Source organism: Cryptomeria japonica, chromosome 2 (genome assembly GCF_030272615.1).
Source record: "Cryptomeria japonica chromosome 2, Sugi_1.0, whole genome shotgun sequence".
Classification (NCBI taxonomy): domain Eukaryota; kingdom Viridiplantae; phylum Streptophyta; class Pinopsida; order Cupressales; family Cupressaceae; genus Cryptomeria; species Cryptomeria japonica.
This window is the reverse complement of record NC_081406.1, coordinates 570,598,914-570,617,698: the sequence shown is the minus strand read 5'-3', so window position 1 is coordinate 570,617,698 and position 18,785 is coordinate 570,598,914. Positions and strand designations below refer to the sequence as shown.

The 18,785-nt window shown below is 36.1% G+C and overlaps 1 protein-coding gene across 3 annotated transcripts in view; it reads left to right on the top strand.

The window, feature by feature from the left end:
* The first annotated feature begins 408 nt into the window (after positions 1-408).
* Positions 409-18,785, top strand: part of LOC131043557 (F-box/LRR-repeat protein 15) — a 37,964-nt gene continuing 19,587 nt past the window's right edge. For 2 of the 3 annotated variants that reach the window (XM_057976776.2, XM_057976778.2), the window contains exons 1-10: positions 409-2,223; positions 8,362-8,611; positions 8,772-8,904; positions 8,988-9,087; positions 9,239-9,436; positions 9,557-9,827; positions 10,268-10,366; positions 10,459-10,547; positions 10,654-10,753; positions 10,898-11,068. In XM_057976776.2, the coding sequence (XP_057832759.2) occupies positions 1,079-2,223; positions 8,362-8,611; positions 8,772-8,904; positions 8,988-9,087; positions 9,239-9,436; positions 9,557-9,827; positions 10,268-10,366; positions 10,459-10,547; positions 10,654-10,753; positions 10,898-11,068 (2,556 nt within the window). In that variant the 5' untranslated portion in view covers positions 409-1,078. The remainder of the gene's footprint in view (positions 2,224-8,361; positions 8,612-8,771; positions 8,905-8,987; positions 9,088-9,238; positions 9,437-9,556; positions 9,828-10,267; positions 10,367-10,458; positions 10,548-10,653; positions 10,754-10,897; positions 11,069-18,785) is intronic. The other variant, XM_057976777.2, reaches the window with a different exon arrangement.

Here is an 18,785-nt window from a genome sequence, read left to right as displayed (position 1 = left end):
TCTTTGAAAATTAAATCTACCCACATGAGATTTAAGATCAACAAATTATACTAAATAAATACAATGAACTAATAATTTCAATAATTTTAATTATATACATTAAAAACAATGTATAAAACTATTAATTGCATCCATTATTTCACCTACTCAAAGATGCATGAAACATGTGAATCCTCCACTAAAACCTAAAAAATAAAACCTCCCAAAACTTTCAAATCCCTACCTTTTTTAGAAAAAAAAAAATACCTTTTCTTTTCCAATCATATTTGATGATGTGAAAAAACAAACCTTAGACAAGTCAAAAGACTTGCAGAAAAAGTTTTAATTTCTATAATATAATTTAATAATATTTCCTATTTTCTGTCGGTCTAATAAGAACATTTTCTTCTTATATTACACGTGACGAGAAAAAAGTGCCATTTCGTTTCGTTTCATTTTCCCTCTTTCTGTTTTGTTGTTTTGCTTTACCCTGTTTTCAATTTTTTTGTTCTCTGGGAGTTTGATTTAGCAGGAAGCGTTACAAAGTGGTAGTAGATCGCAGAATTTTTCAGCATTTGTTCAAAAAGAGTGGTTTTTACCAGGCAGGTTTCCATTCTTTAACCAAGCTCGAGTGATTTCTGTTACATTTGCCACTTGTCTACATAATAGTTTTTGTAAAAAAATTACAGATTTTGTTTACTATTATTAGTATTTTCAAAATCTTAGTTGGAATGAATTGGAGCGAACGAAAAACTGAAAAAAATCTGGAATAGTGCTCAGACCCAGTCAAAGCGTTACTGTGCAAATGCCTTTTGCTGCTTCCGAAATATGTTAAGAGGGGGGAAATGGGAAAACTTTGCAAGTCTCGATATCGGTCTCACTTTTTTGTTCTTGCAATGCCGATGAAACATTTTCGTGGAGTCTGCACTGTGCAGTGGAATTGTGGATGCGTTGGGGTTTTAAGGGTTTGTAATTATTGGAATGTTTTGAGGGGTGGGTTTTTTGTTGGGTTAGGGTTTTGATGGTTTGTAAGGAGTGCAGTCTACTGAGCAGGGGAGTTGTGGGTGAGCTAGAGTTTTGAGGGTCTGTAATTATTGCAATGGCAAATGGGAGGTCCTTTGGGACAATGTGGGGTTTGAACAAGTGTGCCGGTGGAGAAGAGCCTGCTAGCAGCAGCAGGAGGGCAGAGAGTGTTAGACTTGGGCCTGGGGCTGGGGCTTCAGATGAGTCTAGGGCGACAGAAAGTGGTGTTGGGTTGCCCTCGCGGGATGCCTTGATTGAGGGTGAATTTTTTGATTTTGATGAACAGTTGTCGAGCGGTGGGAGGCAGACTTTGGAGGGACTCTGGGATTGTGCCGGGCCGTCAATTGGCTTGTCCGTGAATTCAACCGATTTGAATTCAGCCAATTCAAATTCACCTATTTTGCGTTCAGCTAATTCAACTAATACAAATTTAGTTAATTTGAATTCAGCCTATTCAAATTCAGCTAATTTGATTTCAGACAATTTTGGGTTGTATAGCCAGGGAAGAGCCGAAAGCACTTTTCGTGGAAAATTTCTCAGGGATGAAGCAGAGCAGGATCGATGTTTGAATGAAGCTTCTATGTCTTCTGGGATTGTTAGATCTTTCCAGTTGGAAGTTTGTAATTCGCATGAGGTGAGAGCTGAAGGCAGTCTTGAAAGAAGAATTCTCAGGGAAGAAGTGGAGCAGCATGGATGCTGCAATGATGCTTCTTCGTCTCGGGGTTTTGTTAAATCTCTGCAATTGGATGTTTCTCACGGGGCCAGAGCTGAAGGCAGTTTTGATGGAGGAATTCTCAGGGAAGAAGTGGAGCAGGACAGATGCCTGAATGGTGCTTCTTCATCTTCTGCAGTTGATAGCTTGCGGCATTTGGATTTTGGTATTACTTGTCAACAGTTTGATCCTGCAAGACATTCAGATAGATCACTTCAGGGGATATCTCCTTTCCATTGTTCTCCCCCGCCCCCTGAATTTCAGTTTTTCCCAATTTCAGAATGGGAAGGAGGTTCGGATGACGATGAAATGCTGTACTTACCGGATTCTATTCAAGCAAAGGAAGATAGTCACTTGGAGCATTCAAAGGAGATTGAAAGAGGAAGTTCTATCTCTGGTCCTCATTCTCTCTGTGAACATATTCCTTTTTCCTCAATGTTTGCAATGCCTCATATTAATGATCCGGCTATCATCCAACACAAGCGAGCTAAGGTGTTGGGGAACTCTTTGTAAGTCTCTCTCTTTCTCTCTCTCTCACACACATGTACACATTTGTATTGTTGATGATTCTACCTGATCAGGTTCTTGTAACATATTGGCAAAATTGCTGCATTTTGGTGGAAAATTTTCACTAAATAGGAAAATAGTCACACATGAAATTAGTGTAACAATGTAAGAGAATTGAACTACATAGTGAATATTGATTTTTCATTAATCATATGAAATGCTTTGTTACAGCGAATAGGAGAGTAAACAATTAGTCGGTGAGGAGAGAACAATAGCAATATGTACATTCTGTGTGTAACCATCATTCACATGTTCAGGGATATGTCTCAATGGACAGTGGAAACACTTAATTGACTCTCAGCATTACCAAGATGATGCCACAAGGCTGGTTAGGAATGACCAAGAGTGGGCTTCACCCTCCAGTTGGCTGCATGGGGGAGCTTTTGTTGTCTTCATTTCACACGCTGACATCAAACATGAGATAAATTATAAATCATAAATTATCACAGTGCCTGTTATCACATTATTTATCCCTAGTCCTATTTTCCCTTTGCAGATTGAATGCATGGATACGAAAAACACAATTGATTTTCTTTCATTCCTATGTAAATTCATTTTTTGTTTTGATGTCTTTGCACATCGAATTAATTGTCCTATAAATTCCTGCAAAGGAAGGAGAATCTGTGTCTACATAATGGATGATATCTAGTATGAGCTGCAATATATCAATTGTGTATCTCACCTCAAATCAGAATGCATTATGTAGAATTAATGCCTTTAACCTCCTCGGCACTGTCATAATGAGGTAACCTTCAGTTAAATAACATCTCGCCCATAACCATTCTTTGAACTACTTCATGCATTTTAAATAATCTTTGAAGAAGAATTTTAAAAACCAACAAAGCATATATCACAAAGTTTTAGAAGCTCAACCTTTGCATATATTCAAAGCATAAGTTGTGCTCGTTGGTGGCTGTATATGGATGTTTGTATTTGCCTTTCTTTTGCAATGTGAGGAGCAGTCAAAGAAAATTAAATCCGTGGAGACATGTTCCTATCATGAAGGAAACACGATATTCAATAAATATTAATATAATTTTCTGCATTCTCCCTCCTGCAACTTGACATGCATGAGATGCCTCTGTAATAGCTTGAACAATATTGGATCTGATAATCTCTCCTATCATGGTAGACAATGCCTTTGCTTGATAAACAAAATTAGTCTCTTGAAATGTGCCTACTCTCTTAAGTGTGCCATCAATAGCTTATAAGGAGTATGGGTCTGCAGGAAAAGAGACTTTTATGTTCAACAAAGATCAATTCCTAGTATTTGTCCATCCATCCATCCATTATGATTGTGCATCCCTCCTTTCTATGCTCATTATTAACTCTTGCAAGAGGCATTCCAACCTTCAACTTGTTTTGTGCAAAAGGGTGATGTGGTTTTTTTTATAAGTTTGAGGTTTAGCCAGTTTAGGAATCTCATTGATGGCACATATCATTGCATGGAAAACAGGAAACGAGAGTGTCAGAAGAAAAATGCTTGCACAAATTAGGAACCTCATTGGTAACACATACCATTTCATGGAAGGAAGCTAGGTTGACAATCCTGATATGTGATTGTGTATGGGAATAGGGATCAGGTATGGTGGTTTGTCAGTTTGTTCTTTAGCCTAAGATACCATTGCTTATTTATAAAACCACTAGGTTATAAGCAAGCAGTAGGAGCTCTAGATTTGTGGAGATAGAATTAAATTAGAACTTAAAAACTAAAATGAAAATGCTTTCAATTAAAAAATTCTTCCAAGTTTGCTCTTCAATCTCTCTCACCCTGGAACCCGATTGACACTTCTAATATTGTAATATCAATATGATGATGCATGGATGCCAATTAGTGTTTGAAACTGTCAACAATGAGCATGCATGGAAGTTGGTTAAGTGAAGATTAAAAAATAAGTTCTAATTTTTTCCTTTTTTTGTCTTTTAAGTTACATATTAAGGTGTAGGATAGTCAGTTTTATAATTTATTTATTAGGTTTACTTTTTGTTTTTAATGGCTTTATTGATGCTTGAATGCTGGAAGTGTTTGAAACTGCAAGTAATGAATATTCATGGAAGTTTTGGTTGATTGAAGATTGAAAGTAAGTTTTTATCTTTCGCCTTTTTTCTTTTTAGTGACATATTGAGGTTTAGGATAGTTAGTTCTATAACTAATTTATTAGGTTTAACCTTTTCTTTTGAATATCTTTCTTGACTTGAATAAAAATTGCATGAGTGACTCCGGTAAAGTCAGGGCACAGCTGGTATGGCCAGGCGGCCACAGGAAAATAAATCAGACTCTTTCAGTTCACAAAATGGCTTGGAATTGGTAATAGGTTTGGACTGGGTCCTGGTACAATAGAAGAGGAATTTACTAAAATAGGAAATAATCCAGCACATTAAAAGGGATGCTGCTTGGACTAAAAGAATCTAGTAATGGATAAATCAAATCTGTCCTTGTTGTCATTGTCAAACAGTGACGTATGGAGGGAACAATTTTTTTTAGTGACTTGTGGAATTGTGTGTATTTTGGTCTCTGCACCTTCACATTCAGCAAAACTAACCAAAGTCTACCATAGAGAGCAGAAGATTGTGAAACATTGTCACGATGACTTGTGTCATTGGAATTTGAGATAACTTTTTTGGCAGATGGTCACAACTTTAGCTTTACCACCCAACAAATATGTCTTTGGATGACAGTAGCTGCCCCAAAGTGTCTAATTGTATAGATTGCACTTGATAGTCTTGATGCCCTTCCTTCTGGCCTCCCATATTGTCATGTACGTCTCTTTTGGGTGTAATAGAACACCAATACACCTAATGCAATTTTACAAATTCTAAAATAAAAATTTACAAAACTTATAAAAAGTTAGGACTATTGAAAAACCTAAAAATTAATTAATAGCTTGTAATATTGAAAAGGTTGATAGACACAATTTAAAAAAATAAGCTCATAGTCTGCAGTTGAACTTTTAATATTAATATTTCATGGTAAATTTTTTTGGTTGGAAGACATGAAAATTATAATTTAAGAAAATTGAAAATTAAATGTTTTTAGATTAGAAATTAATAATGACCTTTAAGGTTAACTGATAAGTTAAAAATTAGAATTTCTAACAATAAAATCCTAAATTTAATATAGGCACTCGGGGCCTATATTTCATTTTGTAAATTAAAATTGAAAGAATCTTTTGAACCAAGTTACAAGTGGATTTCAAAGCCTAATTTTAACTCATGCTCAATCTTTTACTGTTAAATGAAAATAAAAAACACAGAGGCCCTTGTGGCTAGCTTGTCTTGGCGGCCTTATTTTATCTTAAGTTCAAATATCTAAATAATGGAAGTATAAAAGTAAAACCTACTTGCTGCAGGTGCTGCAAATGGGGTAGGTAGGATAAAATATTAAAAACATATCAGGTTACTGCAGCTAGACAGAAGGCAGAAGAGAGACATGGTAGGAACCTATTCTTGTATACAACATAACATTTTTGAGTTCAAAACCAAAAATTTTTTCCGGTATTTTTATCCGATGACACCCACATGCTTAATGGCAATAAAACAAAGTTGCACGGACACAGCCATGGATACAGATGTGAATATGGCCATTTTTGAAGATCCTTAATATAGATACAGTTGGATACAACATTAATGCAAAACAAATACACATATTTTTAACACAAATTTCTAAGTTTTCAGAGGAGATTCTCATTACTTTAAAAGTAATACAGATACATAATTGCTACACAAATAATTATAAGTTCTTTTAACAATTTACAATATGCAAAAAATAGTAGAGTTGCATTGGAAGATAACCCAAGAAAATGGGCTGCTGAAATAGAAAAATATTTCATTTGTCTTCATCATTTGGTGTAGGTTTTGTTTATACAGGAAAAATAAATAAAATTTCATGATTGAAGTTTTTTAAAATTAAGTTTAGGAAGATTTACGTCAAATTTAAAAAAAGTCAGACACACACAGTGCCCGGCACGGTTGGAAAATCAAGTTTTTTTTGGCACACGTGGGTACAGTATCCAATGTGTATCCCGCTGTATTGTATCCGTAACCATATTGGAGATGGGGATATGCACACCAGGGGAAGGGCAGAGGCATATCTGGCATAAAACATAACAAAGGCTTGAGACCTGCAAACCTTTGTCTCCCATGCCCCTGGTTTGAGCAAAACCTTACATGCTCAGCTGCAGAACTTCAGACACCAATTGTGGAGCTATTGACCTCAAAGTCAATCAGAACCTGATAATCTGAAGCTCAAGCTGTGGAGTTTTCTTCTGAGAATTGAGGATTAGTCATAGCAGTAATATTGGAAGTAGGAGCAGAACACATGTATTTGACTTTCTCTTCACCTTTTCCCTGTTTTGAAGCCAAAAAGGTTAACTTGGCGGGTGTATCAAACCGTGTGATGTCCCCTTCCCAATCTACCCTAGAATTCACCCTAAGATCACAATTGCAGCAAATTAGGGTTAGGATTCGTCTTACCAAGTAAATCTCTTTAATGATGCAATTCTGGATTTGAATCTTGCAATCACAACATGAACAACATATGCAAATATACGCATATATATGTTTAATTATTAGGATTAGGCAATTTGTCATATTCATAGATTATTAATAATGCAACCATATTAAGGTTTGGGAGAAGGGACACGATAGGTCTGCCTGAAGCCATTTCTACACCAAGTCCAAGAGGGATGTCTACCACAGCCCTCTTGCTTGGCGGCTTGTATCTGCTGTCCCCATCAATGTCTCATCCCCCTAAAGACACTTGCCATCTTGTGGAATTGGGCAGGGGTTGTGTGTGAGTTGCTTTGCTCTCTATGTAAGTGCCCTCTGGTTCTAGGAGCCATTACGGTTGACTCTAGAACGGCTTTATTTACTTAGCCTTGTAGACTCCTTTTGCTTACACCCCAGGCCCTTCCTACAAGGTGGGTTTCAGACAAACAAGCACATCTCATACATACTTAAACATTCTTTATTATGCATAAATAACATGTATACATTTATAAAGCAATGATTGGCATAAATATCAAGTATACCACTGGATATATATCTGATAATAATAATCTGAGTTCTGCTGTGAGGAAATGGACTGGTTTCCCTCGTGACTGCTGCTCCCTATCTTATGGGGCAATGCTTCTTCTTTCCTGTACGATCTGCTGGATAATTTGCTGGGTATTGGTATTGTGCTTCAATGTGTTTGGGTGATCTCCATCGCTGAAAGGGTGTGTTGTTTGAGGTGGACTTTTCCTAGAAAGGTAGTGTCTCTTTTTTATACCTTAATCGCTGCCCTTCATTAGTTTGTTTGTCTTAACAAATCATTATCTTACATGATCGCGCTTGCTGCTTCAACCTTAACACGTGGTAACTAATCCACACTCTCCCTTAACATGGTATCTATACTTAATCACTTGTTTGACCAAATGCACTTGATTTTCCTCTATCCTTCCGTTATTCAGGTTGCCACAGATGTGTATTTGCTGCAAGGGGCATGACAAACTGAACTCGGCTCAGTTGGTGTGTGTTACATCTACACATCTGTGTACCTGGTGCAGGCGCTTCTCCATAGTGGCTTGTTTTCTGGTTGGGTATGCTCACTTGGACAATGTTGACCAGTTTTCTCAGGTCTTTCCAAGAGGCAGTGGAAACATCAGCCAATTTTTCTTGATGCTTGGTGGCATCCTCACGTCTTTGAGGTAGGGACTCATTTCAGTTTCAGGAGACGAGTATTTGTGGTCAGAATATGAACTTGTGGGGAAGTATGTTTTAACTTTTTTTAAGCTTAAGGAAGTATTTAATATTTATGCAAATGTGAAATGTTTATAATTCTTCTTCAATAATAATGTCATAAGATTTTTGGACCTTTATGAGATATGGACACATCTATGAGAAAACATCTACAGAATGTTGGGGTGAGTTGGAGTGATTTATTAATTTAGTATTTGGTTCATTGTAAATACTAAATACTATATCATATATGTGTTCCAAGGAGGTGCTAGTTTAGATTTATCTATGGTATGTTTACAATTCGTTGATGTTTTTTTGATGTTTCCAACTCTACTGATAGCAGAATGCCATATAATATATAGCAGATCAGATTATTTTGCTGCAACTTTTCCTTCAGAGGCTGCTGGTCCTAGTTCTTCATCTGTTACCCAATTGGATTTATCTTTGATTTTTTCAAATGGAGGAGGCAGCTCACTGACTAGCAATGATGTGCATGGAGAACCCATGGACTCTGTTAGTGGTGGTGACGATGATAATGACCATGAAAGATGCCTGGACCAGAGGGAAGATCTTGAAGTTAGAATGGACCTTACAGATGATTTGCTACATATGGTATGCTTGTAATTCTCGGAGACTCAGAGCCAATACTTTGAGATGTGGAAGTTTATTTGGAGTTTTTATTGTGAGAATTATTTAAGGACTTGTCGCTCAAGGTTTTTTAAAATATCTCGATGTCTAATTTTCAACTTTTTTCTCGATTTAATTTTTGCAGGTATTTTCTTTCCTCGACCATTCAAATTTGTGTAAAGCAGCTATGGTTTGTAAGCAGTGGCGGGCGGCTAGCACCCATGAAGACTTCTGGAAATCTTTGAATTTTGAGAACTGCAAAATTACTATAGAACAAGGTATAAATCTGCCTACCTTAGTTGTATTGAAATTTGAAACACATGGATCTAACTTGATGATTTGTAAATCTTCTTTTGGACAGTTACTCAAATGTGTCGGAGGTACTCGAAGGCTGTGGAGTTAAATGTTAGGGGTACTCCTTTTGTGGATGAACTTTTATGTGAAGCAATGTATTCTCTTAGGTTAGTATTGCCAACTCATTGAGTTTGTCTGTGAATCTTTGCTTTTCTATTATGAGATTTTTTATGTCTGCTTTTTTTTCATATCCATATTGTTTTGTGCTCTATTACACATTTAAATGTTTCTTATGATATTGAAATAACTGGCATCCAGGAATCTTGAAGTTCTTGTCTTAGGTCGAGGGCCTTTAAGTGAGCGTTTTTTCACTGGGTTAGTAGATTGCCCTGTATTACATCAATTGAGCATATCTGAAGCATCATTAGGAAATAGTTCTCAAGATATTCAAGTTCAACATGAATCGTTGAGACATCTTCAGATGATCAGGTGTCGTGTAATTCGAATTTCTATCAGGTGAGGTGAACATTTTGTTTATCTTTCTATAGTATTGAATTATAATTTTTTTGATTTGGAATAGCATTTGATTCCTTGAGATTTGATATAATATATTATGAATTTGAAAATAACGTGCAGGTGTCCGCAGTTGGAAACCTTGTCCCTTAAGCGCTCAGGCATGGCATCTGCAATATTGACTTGTCCTCAACTCCGTGAGCTTGATGTGGCTTCTTGCCACAAGCTTTCAGATGCAGGTGTTCGTATTGCGGCAACTTCCTGCCCACTGTTAACATCTTTAGACATGTCAAACTGTTCATATGTCAGTGATGAAACACTTAGGGAAATTGCAGCTGCTTGTTCAAATCTTCATATTCTGGATGCATCATACTGCCCAAATATTTCTCTTGAGGTTATTATCTCACTTCTTTTCTGTGCTTCGCAAAAATATATGTAAGGTTTTTGAGTGGTAAATCCTTTCATTTTCTATGTCCATTAGATCTTTTTAATATTAACATGTTTAAAAAACACAACTTGTTATGTTTTTTACACTTAGTTTTTTCGTTTTCAAAGTAAACTTGAAATGGGGCATTAGATTAGACACCATGTTGTACTCTTGATCGCAAATTTGAGATTTATGTTTGTGTTGTTTATTTTCAGGATGCTTTACATACTTTTTTAATGTTCTTTAATTATGTTTCTTCTGGTTTAATTGACTGCTGCATTATGTACTTTTTTTAGAATGTATTAGCTGCATACCTTTCCGGCGCAATTGATGCCTTTTGGTCATCTATATATATCAATCTGCTTATTGTGTATCTAATGAAAGAAGTGTGGTGTATGATTTTGAAGGCTGTTCGAATGCCAATGTTGACTGATATGAAACTCCACAGCTGTGAGGGAATCAATGCTTCATCAATGGTTTCCTTATCACACTGTTTTATGCTTGAGGTAGAGTTAAATTTTCTTTCATTGTATTATTAAGACATTTTTTGATGAAGCATATAATTTTTAATGACCGGGGTTTTGCAAATCTCATGCAGGCACTTCAACTTGACTTTTGTTGGTTGCTAACATCAGTCACTTTAGATTTGCCCCGCCTTCAAACAATAAGTCTCATCAATTGCCGAAAGTATGTTTTAAAATTTGTTATGTTACTTTGAAACATTGATATTGTTTAGTTATAACAGCACACTGAAGGTTCCAGTGCAGGACACTCATATGTTTTTTTATTACAGATTTGTAGAGCTAAACTTGCGTTCTCCTGTTCTGTCATCAATCAATGTCTCAAACTGTCCTATACTTAACCGCATTGACATCACATCAAGTGCACTCCAGGTAGATGTGAGAATAGATTCTGAGTTTCATGCACTTTACACTTTCTTATGCAGTTTGTAATTTTTAATTTTAGCATAATTTCATTTTCCTTCTTGCCCTATTATGCTAATAATCAACATTGTTGACTTGACTTTTGGTTTGCAGAAACTGGTGCTTCAGAAGCAGCAGAGCTTGACAGCAATTTCTTTACAATGCATTCAGTTATGTGAAGTTGACCTTACTGAGTGTGAGTCATTGACCAATTCAATTTGCAAAGTCTTCAGTGAAAAGGGAGGGTGCCCAAAGCTCAACAGTTTGATTCTTGATGGTTGTGAGGTGTGCATGTTAAATTACTTGTTTATATTTCTCCAACTACGTTGATTATCCAATTATTTTCATTAGGATAGTATTTTTCACTTATTAAGCATCATGACTGAAAAGTATGACATCACTGGGTAAAATATTTTTTCCTCTTTGTGCAAAATGTCGCTCTGTCAAAGTGGCTCTTGAAACTGTCAGTTGATACGAGTATTTTTGGACATAATTGTTTCCTGAATGTAATTTCAATTTTATCTTGCCTTGAGTTGTTTCTAGTAGAAGAGAGAAATACATTCATTTGACCTCCATATGACAAACGTAGGATTATTGAGGATTGCAAGTCATGCTTGTTTGTATGTCCCAAGGAAACGCTAAAAAGTATGTTTTTATCCAAATTGGAAGGAATTTGTGTGCTCTTTTATTGGTTTGTTGAATAAAAATTATATTTCTTTATACTATTTTGAATAGGACTTGCATAAAAAAAATGTTTGTTGGGATTTTCAAAATAGGACAAGGATATTTTTAATTAGATATCTTGCAGTATATATTTTTGAAAGTAGGGAATTTTGTCATTTGGTTTTCAATGCTTATATGATGAGATTAATACAATGGGAATTTCGCATCTTCTTGTTCGCCACTAAGGTTTTAAGCTCAATTTGTTGTAGAAAGAAAATTTGAGTACTCAAGTCTCGTTTTATCAAGGGTGTTGTGCCTAACATGTTGATTATAGGTAGGCCTAAAAACATGTTCTGCTTGGGCTGGTAGATGGTGTTATTATGATGGATGTGGACACTTATCATTTTTTTGGCTCTCCAAGCTATGCTTTTGGGGAAGTGAGGGTGAGGGAGGAAAACCCATCTTATTGGTTTCCTTAAAGCTATTGATACTTGTGTTATAACATTTTGTTATGCATACCTTGCACATGTAACTTGGATATGTAAATTGCCCTGCAATTATATCAGGGGTAGAGCTTTAGTTGGTCAGCCTTACCCTTACGTAACTCATTGAGAGGCAATTGAATAGAGCCAATGCCTCTCACCCTTTTTATTAATCATATTATTTTTAATTTATCAGTAAGATTCTCTTTTGTACTAACATTCATCTTTGGTATTCCTTGACACTACAATATGTGGTCTCTACTTGTAGACTTTATTTGATTGATCATTGACCCATGTCATTAATTTAACAAGCACTTTGGCAAAATTGTACAATCTGATTCAAAATTTGTAGATATCTATCTGATATTGCATAGTCATAATCCATGTCTAGATTGTCACTTGAAGGATGGATATCTGTATCATCTAGGACAATTGGGTGGGCTACATGATGTTAAGTTTCAGAATTTGATATGAGAGACTTATTTTAGCAACCTTGTAAGTCTTTGGAGGTAAAAGACTTGATTAATCTTGAAGTGCTTTTTTTGGTCTCACCTATGCATGGATGTTGTGAAATATGTTAGATCTCATACCACTTGTGCTATAGCCAAGTTAGTGAAGAAAAAGCAATTAGTGTAGACTACTCCAAGCCTTGTGAATCAATTTTGTTGAGAAACAAGGTGAAGAAAGCTTGCAATATTAATTTTCTTATGTAATTACAAACCTGAAAAGATTACTAAATATGAAATGAACATGTGATTGCACCATTCAACATGAATATAAATCAATTAAACCAAAAGAGACATCAGATTTATGTGGAGAAACCTTTCCGGAAATAACTCCAGCAGAGAATGAAGGCAAGTATATTATCCATTTTCAAAGGAGAGACTACAACAATAATACTCTTCACTTCTCCAAATGATCCTGAAACTACTTGGAAACCTCAAAGAAACTACAATCAATTGATGATTAAACAACTATGCCTTGGCTCCAATTTATTGCCAAATGGGAGAGGAGAAACCATTGCTGTTTTCCCAAAACAAGGAGCCAAAACTACTTGCAAAAACCCATGCCTAGGAGAATGAATAGCCAATAGACATAATAAAATAATAAATAACTCTTCAAGTGACTCATCATTGTCGCCAAACCTGAAGCCACTTAGACTATAGATATTTGGAGTGCTCCGTAACTCCCGGTGACTGTTTAGATCTCCAAATGGACATCTTTTCTCCTCTTAAACTTGGTTTTCTTATGCAGACCCTTCATGTGTAATTATGGACATGAGGAGTGTATTTTGTTCATTTTAATTTATATTTATGACCTCTTTATGTTCACCTCTTGAAATTGCAATTACAAATAGCCATAAAGTACAATATTTAATACTTTTCTCACGTCCTAGAGAACACTTTCCAAGGAACTGTTGATGTTATTGTAGCTTTGGTAGTAATCCTTAGCCGACTACGGTCAAATATGTAATTAGCCTTTCGGCTTTACATATTTGTATGGGCCGTTTAATATAATCACTTTGTTAACAAAGTATATCATTATTAAGTGGGCGGACTTGGAAAGTCCACCACCCTTGAGGAAAGACATGTGGGTTTGAATAGAGCCGACCCATTGGTGAAGAGTCACCCACATATGGGTATAAACAAGATCGGTTCCCTCTCTACAATCATTTTTTGTAGGTGAACACACAACAGACTGAATCAAGAAGAGAAGTGCTCGGGGGAGACAATCGGGTATTATCTATGGTTGGGAGGGCAAATCATTGCCCGTGGTTAATCGAGCACACCTTAATCAACACGGTATCAGAGCCAGGTTCGATCTGGGAGAGCAGGGGCAGATAGAAGTCTGTGAAGGATTTTATTTTCTTGCCGAATCTATTTCAGATGGGATGCTTCTATTGATTCAAGCCTTCTATTATTTGGCGGGGCAATATATTATTGTATATCATTTATGCTAAAGTTTTCATTATTTGTGTTGGGACCGATTCTATATGTATGCCTTCACCGTAAAGCATATGGAAATAATTCTGGTGATTGTATTAAGTTCTGAGAACTAAATATAGAGCAACTTTATTGATATCAGCGGCACTATATTTATAATCGCATCAAAAGTTGATTTCTTCCCACGGGCATTTAGAATTTTGTCGTTTAATGTCATCGGGCAATACAAAGGAAATAAAATGTTTGATATCCAATATTAGTGCGAAGATTATTATTTGGAATAATCAATTGTTTGTGTATTTTTCAGTGGGATCCGATATATATATATATATATATATATATATATATATATATATATATATATATATATATATATATATATATATATAAGAGTACATTTGTGACATTATAACATGAGAAGTATAATCGGGGTCTTCTATATGGTTGGAGAGGCTATATTTCGGGAAGGCTGTATTGCTGTAGACTTCTATTGCCAGCAGTGATTGAAGTTCTTGAAATAATATAATAGTTGTTGGCTTGCCGAATATAAATTCTTGGAGTGTTCGCTGGGTCGATTCACTTCCAAGAACCGTTTCATATCTTTTGAAGGTGTAGTTCGGGGAGATGTATTTGTGTTTGGGCGGCTACTACAAAGATTATTGCTGGAAACTTAGAACAGTTTTTGCATGAAAATATGGAAGATGTTTCTAACACTCATTGTGGGCATGCATGGTACCATTATTCTGTAAACTGTTAATGTTGGCAGGTCACCTAGTGGAAGTGATATGGTGTTGGGCATTAGAAGTCAAGTGAACATGTGAGTTGGTTGTGGGAAGCTACTTCCTTGGTGCAGCTCTTCAAGAAGTCTGAGATTCTAACAACACCGTTACCCGCTGAACATTCTTATAAATTCAATACTGGAGCTGTTGTCTACTGGAGCTATGCACAGTGATGCAGTATCTGAAGAGTGACCTCTGTATCATTCAGTAGTTGTGGAATCTACTTTCATGCTTCAAGTACAATGAATGCCACCTTGGTCTGGGATACAAGGATGATACCAATGAATCCTGGTTCAATGCCAAAGGAGATACCTTTAATTGTCGCTGATCCCACAATGCATTTTATGAGACCTCTGTATTGCCTGAACCATGGCAAACAGATGCCCACGACGGAAAATGCTGGTCAACTTCCTGGATCATTCATGAGACACTACAGTGTTGCAAAGATCAGGAAAGAACAATTGGTGGATTGTGAGGAAGATTAAATAGAAGTTTTTTTTTTTTTTTTTGAATCATGTTCATGAATTTCTTATGTAGTTATTATTCATGCAATAACATTGGTATCTCTCCTCAGGATAGTTTAAATTCTATGAACTATTAGTAATCTCTCTCTAAAATGCTTCTATGATGGATCGAGGAGCAAAAGGATGATGAGAGATCACATTCAAGGGAGAAAGAGCTTGATGCATCTTGTTGTTAATGCATGATAGCATCGGTAAGATAAATGATTGAATGAGAGATGAATGAAGTCTCTCATTCAATCATTTATCCTATCGATAAATTATGATGAAAAACTTCAAGCCATTGTTCCTTCATTTGATGATCACTCTTCATTTGTATATGTTCAATCATACTTGTAAAGTTAGATCAATGCTCATAGCACAGAATACCGGTTGGTATCGGTTTACATTATAAACGTATGCATTCCAATTAATATCGGTTATTATATTAACTGTGGTTACCGATTATTATCGGTTGATATATTAAACTGTGATCACCGATTAATATCGATCGATATATATTAAACTGTGATCACCAATTAATATCGGTTGATATATATTAAACTATGATTACAGATTAATATCAATTGATATATTAAACGGTGAATACTACTGATTATCGAGCTTAACTAATACATACCAATTAATATCGGTCCGATTAATATCGGTCCGATTAATATCGGTTATCTTGCATATGATAGTCACGCTGATTAAGCATCGGGTGATTTGTTAAGTACACACCGTTTGGTAAATGCTACTTTAGTCAAAGGGTGCGATCAAGTAATGTCTTGATCGATCATGTCTAAAAGACATGACCGGTCAAGGCATTGCTTGATCCTCCATGCTTTCATATATATATCAAATGACATTTGTGAGAAAGACATCGAAATCAATAAATGCTCCTCTCACCTGCAATATAAAAGAAGATAATCAAATTTATCATATTAAATAGATGATACATAGTTAAACGAGAAGATAAACTAGAATATAACTTGCATCTTGAATTGAGAATTGAATAACATTTACATGGTATCAGAGCTATAGTTAAATCGAACTTGAGGCTGTTCAATTTTGTGGAAAATTCAAAACAAGCATATATTTAACATCACATTTCTTCTAATGGCTAGCGCTATCAGATTTGAAGGTAGACTCGGAGGAGGTGATGACTTCCCAGCATGGAAGTTCAGGATTCAGATGATTCTAAAAGAAAATAAAGTCGAATCATTTGTAAAAACTGAAACTGCAAAACCTGAGACTGAACCTGACAAAACAACTTTGAGAGAGGGAAATGAAAAGGCCATCAAAATCATAGTTGATGGGGTGAGAAATAATATTATGCCCATCATAAGGAAACATGAAACTGCCTACAACATGTTCAAAGCACTTGAAGATGCATTTGTGATATCCAATGCTAGTAGAACCTTGGCTTTAAAAAGAGAAATAAATCACATAGCCATGATCAAAGGAGAATCAGTCAATGCCTACTTCATGCGAATATCAGCCCTAAGGGATGAACTAGCAACTCTTGGATATGAGATCCAAAGCAAAGAATTAACACTCATTGTTCTAGATGGGTTGCCTAGTATATGGGAAACATTCGTCCAAGGCATTAGTGCAAGGGACGAATTTCCAAAATTCGATAGGCTAAAGCCAGACCGTCTCCAAGAAAAATCTAGGTTAAATAAGAAAGGAATCAAGCAAAAGAATATAGATGAAGATCTTCAAGTTCTAAATACAAACTCAAACAAGAAAGCAAGCAGAAACAATTTAGGAAGAGGAAAGGTCGTCATGGCAAGAACACCTTCAAGAAGGACTTTTCACAGATTCAATGTTACAGATGTGACAAATTTGGGCATTATGTTGCCAAATGTCCAGAAAGAGCCAAACAACAAGCCACATTTGCAAAAATAGGAAAATCTAAAAGGGAAGATGACTCCGAGAAGTATGTACTCTATTCAGCACTTACAAACCAAGCATCAAACAAAGTTAACTCCTAGGTGATTGACAGTGGCTCATCCAGACACATTACAGGATTCAAAGAAGTGCTAGACTCCATGATAGAGGAGAATGATGAGGAAGTGACTATCAGAGATGACTCCACACATCTAGTCAGAGGAGTTGGAACCTGCACCATCAAACTAAAGTCAGGTGTATCATTACAACTTAAAGGAGTACTATATGTCCTAGGGATCAAGAGAAACCTAGTCTCCATATCAGCACTAGAGGATAATGGATACAGAGTGACCTTCATGGACAACAGAGTGTTGGCTTGGCCAAAGAGTTCATCCATCAAGAAAGCTAAAACCATTGGTCAAAGACAAGGCTACTTGTATGAGTTGTGCACATAGCCCAACTTAGCCCTAATCCATGAAACTACAGATGCTAATGAAGTCTGGCATAGAAAACTAGGTCACCTAAATTTTAGAGCTTTATCATCAATGGGAAACCTTGTCACAAGCCTACCTAAGTTAAAGCAATATCATTCAGGGGCATGCAAAGGATGTGCCCTAGGTAAAAATACTAAGGGCGCTTTTCAAAATAGTACTAGGAAAACAAGTAAAATTTTAGAGTTAGTTCTTTCTGATGTATGTGGGCCTATGTCTGTACCTTCTTTAGGGGGATTTTTGTATTATGTAATATTTGTTGATGACTAGTCTAGGAAAACTTGGATCTACTTTCTGAATGTAAAGAATCAGAAGAGATCCTCAATAGGTTTAAAGAATTCAAATCACTAACATAAAACTACTCAGGAAATAAAATTAAAACCCTAAGAACTGATAATGGGGGGGAATACACATCAGATTTATTTTAAAGATTTTTGTAAAAATTCAGGGATTAAGAGGGAGTTAACGATACCTTTTAATCCTCAACAAAATGGGGTAGCTGAGAGGAAAAATAGGACAATCGTAGAAGTTGCCAAAGCTATGATTCTTGATCAGAATCTAAATGTCAATCTTTGGGCAGAAGCAACTAGCACTGCTGTATATATTCAAAACATATGTCCTCACTCCCATCTTGAAGATAAAACTCCTAAGGAAGTCTTTACTAAATCAAAACCAAATATCAACCACCTTAGGATATTTGGACGCCCTGTCTATATTCATGTACCTAAGGAGAAAAGATTAAAATTAGAGCCTTTTGGAAAAAGGGGAATACTTGTAGGATATAGCGAAACCTCCAAGGCCTACAGGATCTATGTACTTGATCAAAAGAATATTGAACTAAGTAGGGATGTGATCTTTGAAGAAGACTTAGCCTTCAAAAGAGCCCCCAAAGTTCACTAGAACCTGAAGTCTATATCCCTACCCCTAGCATAGATGAAAACCTTGCTCTTGAGCTTCAGAGGGAGAGTCTTGAGGAAAATGAAAATGAAACTCAAAACCCACCTAGAGAAAATTTCAAGACAAGACCACTATGGGCCACCAAAATTGTAGAAGAAGCTCAAAAGTATGCTGCCCCTTTAGGGACTTTCAGAGAAAGCAAAAGGCCTAACAAACTGACCAACTACGTCGCTCTCCTGAATAATCTCTCAAGAGCAGAACCTATTAATGTATCAGATGCACTTAAACATCAAGTATGGAAGAATGCCATGTCTGAAGAATACCAATCCATTATGAAAAATGATGTTTGGGAAA